A 5,675-nucleotide genomic window follows, 5' to 3' on the forward strand; every position below is an offset into this window, starting at 1 on the left:
CAGCTCTAGGACAAATTATGCAGGAGGAGAAGCATGGCAAAGTTGAGATGACTTGGATGGAAAACGAATCACAACAGTGTGCATTGCAATGCACATAATTACATTGAAGAATGTTATTTTGTGTGTCAAGGAAACCTTTTGAGGCTAAGCATCTGACATGTATTAAGAATCAAAAGTACATTTCTGATTTAAAATGTACTTACTGTAAGTAATAAAAGTAAAAGAATTGAGTGAACTTAAGCAATTATAATTTCCAAAATAGCACTTATTGAGAGGTGACCTCCCTCAAAAAAGGCCATAATGACTATAATATTATAACGTAATTTGAAAAATAAATGAATTTATACTTCTCATCTAACCACAGTTAAATTCACTCTATCTGGGAGGCATCATATGTCTAGATAGTTTTTCAGTAACAAGCCAAAATGAAATGGAAGTAAGTACTGCTAAAAGGTAAGGAGTAGAAAGTAAAAAGTCGGTTGAAAGGAAATTAATCCAGTGAAGTATTGATAACCAAACTTTCTACTTAATTAAAATAAAGTATTTGTCAATTGTTCGTTTAAACCTCAGCTTTTATCTTTCCAAGCGCCGTCCTGAGCCCCCTGGTTACTCACACGCAGGCGTCACACAGGAGGGGATGTCACAGTACTCCCAGGAGATGGCGCTGTCAGTTACAGTGTAGCACCAGGGCCTCTTGTCCCCGTCTGGGTTTCTGTGACACAGAAACACACAGCGGAGAGCATGATGAGTTCTTCTGCTTTGGAACTGCGTTCCTCTCCTCTATATCTAGTTTTTGCTGATTTTATTAAAGTTTGACAGACTGTAATTAAATAAGAACTAATCATTTGTTTAATCTGAAACATAAAATTAAAGTTTGAACGTGTTTCTAAAATTCCCAAAATTTGATAGAAACTGTTTTTTTTCTTTGACGTCTGGGATGTTTTTGGCGACACAAAATTTGCTGCAGATACAAGTGTGTGGATGCTCGGATCCTTAAAATAGATTTTATAGGAAAAGTACGAGACAATCTTCCTGATGAGTCYGCTGGTATCGTAGCAACTGCCTTTTTATTATTCCATTTTGTTTGCAATTACGGCCCCTTTGCAGAATGCTTGGCACACACACACACCTGCAGAAAGCATGCTCCCCCAGGCCCTTGGCAGCCGGTGACACCACTAAGCCCACATGGAGCTCGTCAAAGAGCAGTTCGGAGCTCCAGGGCAGACAGCGGGCACCAGACGCCGTGGTGCCCACCACTCCTCTGTAACCTGTGCCCCTGCCGTTGTAGCACTGTGTCTCTGGCTCTGCACACACAGAAACCACAGGCAGAAGCACACAAAACCATCACAACCCTGTCGGTTGTCCACAGGAAGACCTATACATGAAGATTAATAAGTATTCTGAAGTCAWACACCGAACCACTAAGAGGTAAAATGTCACTCGTCTGATCTGTAAATCACGGCCGCAAGTGCACTGCAGCCATCATAAGATTATGTAAATCTTTTTTGTCCCGTCACTTTCAGCTTGAAACCAGCTTTGTTTTATCATGCAGCTCCTCCGTGGGAGCAGATGGCGTAAATTTGGTCGAGTCGAACTGAATCGTGTGGGCGGTACTTACGAAGGCTACATCGAGGCCCGCTGTAACCAGCTCTGCAGTAACACACTTCCTGTCCGGTGCTCATGATGAGTCGACAAGTTCCAAGATTCTGGCAGGGATTTTTGCGGCACGCTGGATAAATAAACACAGAAGAAATGTCACATCTTAAAAATAATATTTATACAATATTTATGCGTATATACAGTATGTTTTCAGCTCAAAAAGCATAAAATAAATCTGATCCTATAATGCTACCCATAATTTCATAGAGGCTTCAGGATTTTTCAGCCTTTGCGGTGTACACGCATAAATACGATAGTTAGGAATTAATTTTTGCAGTGTTGAACAAAAATTAAAAATTTTAATCCCTAATTGGGATTAAAATTTTTAATTTCTCGCAAAAATCACTAAAATGAATTTAATTAATTCATTTTAGTGATTTTTGCGAGAAATTTTTTTTTAGAAACGATGTGTATGTTTGTATNGTACAGCTCCTATTGTCTGCACATTCATTCAGACTGAATAAATACTAGAGCTGTGAAATTAATCGAGTTAACTCTGATTAATTTTAGTGCTGCATGGGCATGATTAAAAATTTTAATCGCGATTAAAATTTACAATCACTTTACTCTGGCTGAATATGTAGGTTTGTATATTGCAATGCACTCCATGTGTAACAAACTATGTTTATTTTTTTCTTTTATTGTGTTTTTCTTTTTATCTTCTTATTGCTTATTGTTTTTTATGTGTATGTTTGTATGTTGCAATGCACTCCATGTGTGACAAACTATGTTTATTTTTTTCTTTTATTGTGTTTTTCTTTTTATCTTCTTATTGCTTATTGTTTTTTATATTTATTGCTGACAAATGGGACTTCAGTATCTGTCGTTTCTCATGTTTTTATTTGGAATGATAATGGAAACTCCTTGAACTCTTGATTAATCTTATTATTACGCACAAAATTGAATTCTGACTCAAAGAGGTTTAGAGCATTTTTCAGGTGCTGTATTATATAAAACTTGTGCCATTTTCCTGTCCTGATTGCTCGGTTCATGTGAGCAGCCTCGTGTTGCTGGCRAACAAACAAAGGCTCTGGATGAGATGTGTGATGATGCCCATCTAAAGCCACAAGTTTTCAAAATCCACGCTCCCAAAAAAACGTGACCACAAGSTTTGTGTTTATGTGTATGTTCATGGAAAAATACAAAGATAAAAAACAGCATTAACATGCATTATAATAATTATTGCTGTTGCATTAACGCGATAATATTACGTTAATTTGTTAATTATTTTATATATTTTTTTGTGTCAAACATCCCTTAACAACCAGAAAGAAGAGAGAAAATTAATGAGTAAGACAAGAAAAACTTGTTTAATTTGAATTTGGTGCCATCGTAGGGTTTTCAGGGCCACCCCACAAAGCCCCACCCCATTAAAACTTTCTGGAGGCACCTCTGGTCAAACGCTCCACTGGGATGAAAACACAAAAAGGCCCACAGGGTTTGTCCTATAGTGTATACCACCACTCCTGAGTCACAGTGAGTCATACAACGTGTCTTTTATCCAAAGGTGGGGTTACTACTGTTATTATGGAGCTGTGATCAAAGACAGGGTAGGGCCAAGTCTTTCACGTAGTAAAGGAACAAAAAACATTTCTTCAAGCGAGGAGTGAAAACCTGATCTTTTTAGTTTTAGGCACGATGCCAAGAAGAGTAGAAAAGTTTTCTCTTTCTCTTGTTTTCAGTTTGTGCTGACCTAAAGCTCCGTGTGTGTTCAGGAGTTTTCAACAAGTCGGCGCGAACAATCACAGCCAGGCCGCTGTAACCTTTCATGTCGGGTGGGGGTGTCGCCCTTATCGCGTTGACAAAAGCCCGGCTGAAAAGGCGAAAAACCAGGAGGACACAGTTGACGCACGGGGCAACAAAACATGACTTACTTGTGTAGCGGACCCTTTGACACTCGGCCTCCCCGGCCACACACGTGCACTGTTCTACGTTACGGAGATGAATTCGCCCCCAAGTCGCGCCGACGTCATAGTAGCGCAGGTGTAGGGTTTCGTAGCACCTCTCTGGAAGACAACAGGTTGAAATCTGAGTGGAGATGAAAGAGATCAGGAAAGCTGATGCATGTTTTGTTCCAATTCTGCAATTTAGGTGAAACCCAGCTCCAACTGACCCCTAAGTATTTTTTATTTTATTAGCTTGTTTGGAAGCATAAAATTAAATATGATGACATTTCAATGAGGCACGTGTGACCCCTGAAACCTGGACAGGAAGAGGAGGGTAAATATAATGGATGGATATTATATTACTATATATTATATAGAGAAATATTGTTTGATTCTGAACTGACTGACAAGCTAATGGCTAGTCTGAGTGAGGCCAAGACTAAAATGGATTTCTGTTATCTTAAAACATGTCCAATCTAAAAACATTTTATAAACATTTGTATAGTTCACTTTTACAAACCTATGCATCTTTCTCAATTTAACATTGCATGATTTTTTTTCAGCTGAAACTGTAGGATATTCCTGCAATAAATGCTAATATTAGCTACTACTGAAGCTTCTCTAAATAACCACAGAAGTTTTATAAATAGTTTTCACATGAACTGCACGCAAATTTTAGGATTGCTTCAGCCAGGACTAGCTGTTAGCTCATCAATCTGGCCCGAAATAAACTATTTCTCCTAACAAATGTAGCTGAAACAGATATCTACAACAGGTAAGATATTATTTATTTATGAGGTTTTCAAAGAATCACAAAGCAACAGAGCTGAACTATTGCTCTAACATAAATGGAGCTTGCTTCTAGTGTGCTAAAATGTTCTTTATGATGCTTAGCTTGTTGCTAGCATACGATTGCTAATAAATGTCCAACATGGCACAATGGTTTTAAAAAAATGTAAAGGGTTATAGAGCAACGTTTTTCTGTTTGGAAACCCCCCAAATGAATGGAGAAACAGCATTGAAGACYTATGTCACAGAGCAAAGAGAACATCTTTATGTGTACCTAAAACAATAGCTTTTTCTCTGTTGCCTACATGACAACACAAACATCTGGTGTTGAACAAATTGAAACAAACTATACAATAGCTTACTTTGCTCGCATAACCTTCCAGTGAATTTCTCTGGACAGGAGCAGCTAAACAAGCCGGTCTGTGGTGTTGGTGTGCAGACTCCGCCGTGCTGACATGGATTCACCCTACACGGGTCACGTACCACATGGGATGTGTTGTTAAGACCTAAAGGAATGCATGAACAAAAGGAATAAAGACAGTGAGAGGAGGAGAAGGCTGCACTGTGATTTGGAACGAACGTGTGCCACCAGTTTTACTMACCATCTGATGGAACACAGAGGCGCCACTGCTTGTCCCGGTCAAAGTTACGTGTGAGAGAGCACCTGGGACAGGAAAACAAAAAGGTTCTGGCCACATGACTGAAAAACTGAACCTGTTTGRACAAAATGTACAGGATCACATGAACATCGCCGTATTTATTCATGGGGCAAAGCATTCTGGGTAAATCATGACTCTTACAAGGTTCTCTGGTGCTCGAACGATTTTAGACCATTTTGTAAACTCTCCTTTAGGATTATAGAAGAGATGTTTCATGAATATCTAAGCTATAAATCTGCTTTTTTGAGCTTGTTGAATTTACACAATTCCAGTGGCGTTTTCATAGCAACCTCAGCGTTTTCTCAGTTGACCTGTGACCTGGAACATTTAGGCTCTTCTAGAACTTGTAACTACAAAATGGTCTATTTTGGACGTTCAGCTCTTTTAAAGAAAACCAAAGTGCAATGACAGAGAGGAGAATGAGAAACTGATATATCAATCCACCCCCTCTCACTGTGACTGCTAGATATGGGCACCAGTGACCCCCATGACCCCTAAAAGAAGAAACTGATATACATGGAGCTAATTCATACAATGAGATTTGTCGTTAGCTCCCAAGCTAAACTATATTAGCTTCAGCTTGGGAGCTATCGACACACACACACACGTATATACGATAGATAGATAGATAGATAGATAGATAGATAGATAGATAGATAGATAGATAGATAGATAGATAGAT

The 5,675-nt window shown here is 38.9% G+C and overlaps 2 protein-coding genes across 2 annotated transcripts in view; both read right to left on the reverse strand.

The window, feature by feature from the left end:
* hgfac (HGF activator) overlaps positions 1-5,675 on the reverse strand; it is a gene marked incomplete at its 3' end in the record, with an annotated part of 18,081 nt that overhangs the window by 8,192 nt on the left and 4,214 nt on the right. Inside the window, 6 exon segments of the mRNA XM_014019539.1 lie at positions 615-712; positions 1,130-1,304; positions 1,619-1,729; positions 3,534-3,665; positions 4,697-4,840; positions 4,937-4,998. Of these exon segments, the coding sequence (XP_013874993.1) occupies positions 615-712; positions 1,130-1,304; positions 1,619-1,729; positions 3,534-3,665; positions 4,697-4,840; positions 4,937-4,998 (722 nt within the window).
* Positions 1,116-5,675, reverse strand: part of LOC106525338 (regulator of G-protein signaling 12) — a 69,258-nt gene continuing 64,698 nt past the window's right edge. Inside the window, exons 19-20 of the transcript XR_001311104.1 lie at positions 5,589-5,600; positions 1,116-1,129 (exon numbers count right to left, since the gene is read on the reverse strand). The gene's annotated coding sequence lies outside the window, so the exon portion shown is untranslated. The remainder of the gene's footprint in view (positions 1,130-5,588; positions 5,601-5,675) is intronic.

This window comes from Austrofundulus limnaeus, unplaced genomic scaffold (assembly GCF_001266775.1).
Source record: "Austrofundulus limnaeus strain Quisiro unplaced genomic scaffold, Austrofundulus_limnaeus-1.0 Scaffold223, whole genome shotgun sequence".
In the NCBI taxonomy this organism is placed as follows: Eukaryota; Metazoa; Chordata; class Actinopteri; order Cyprinodontiformes; family Rivulidae; genus Austrofundulus; species Austrofundulus limnaeus.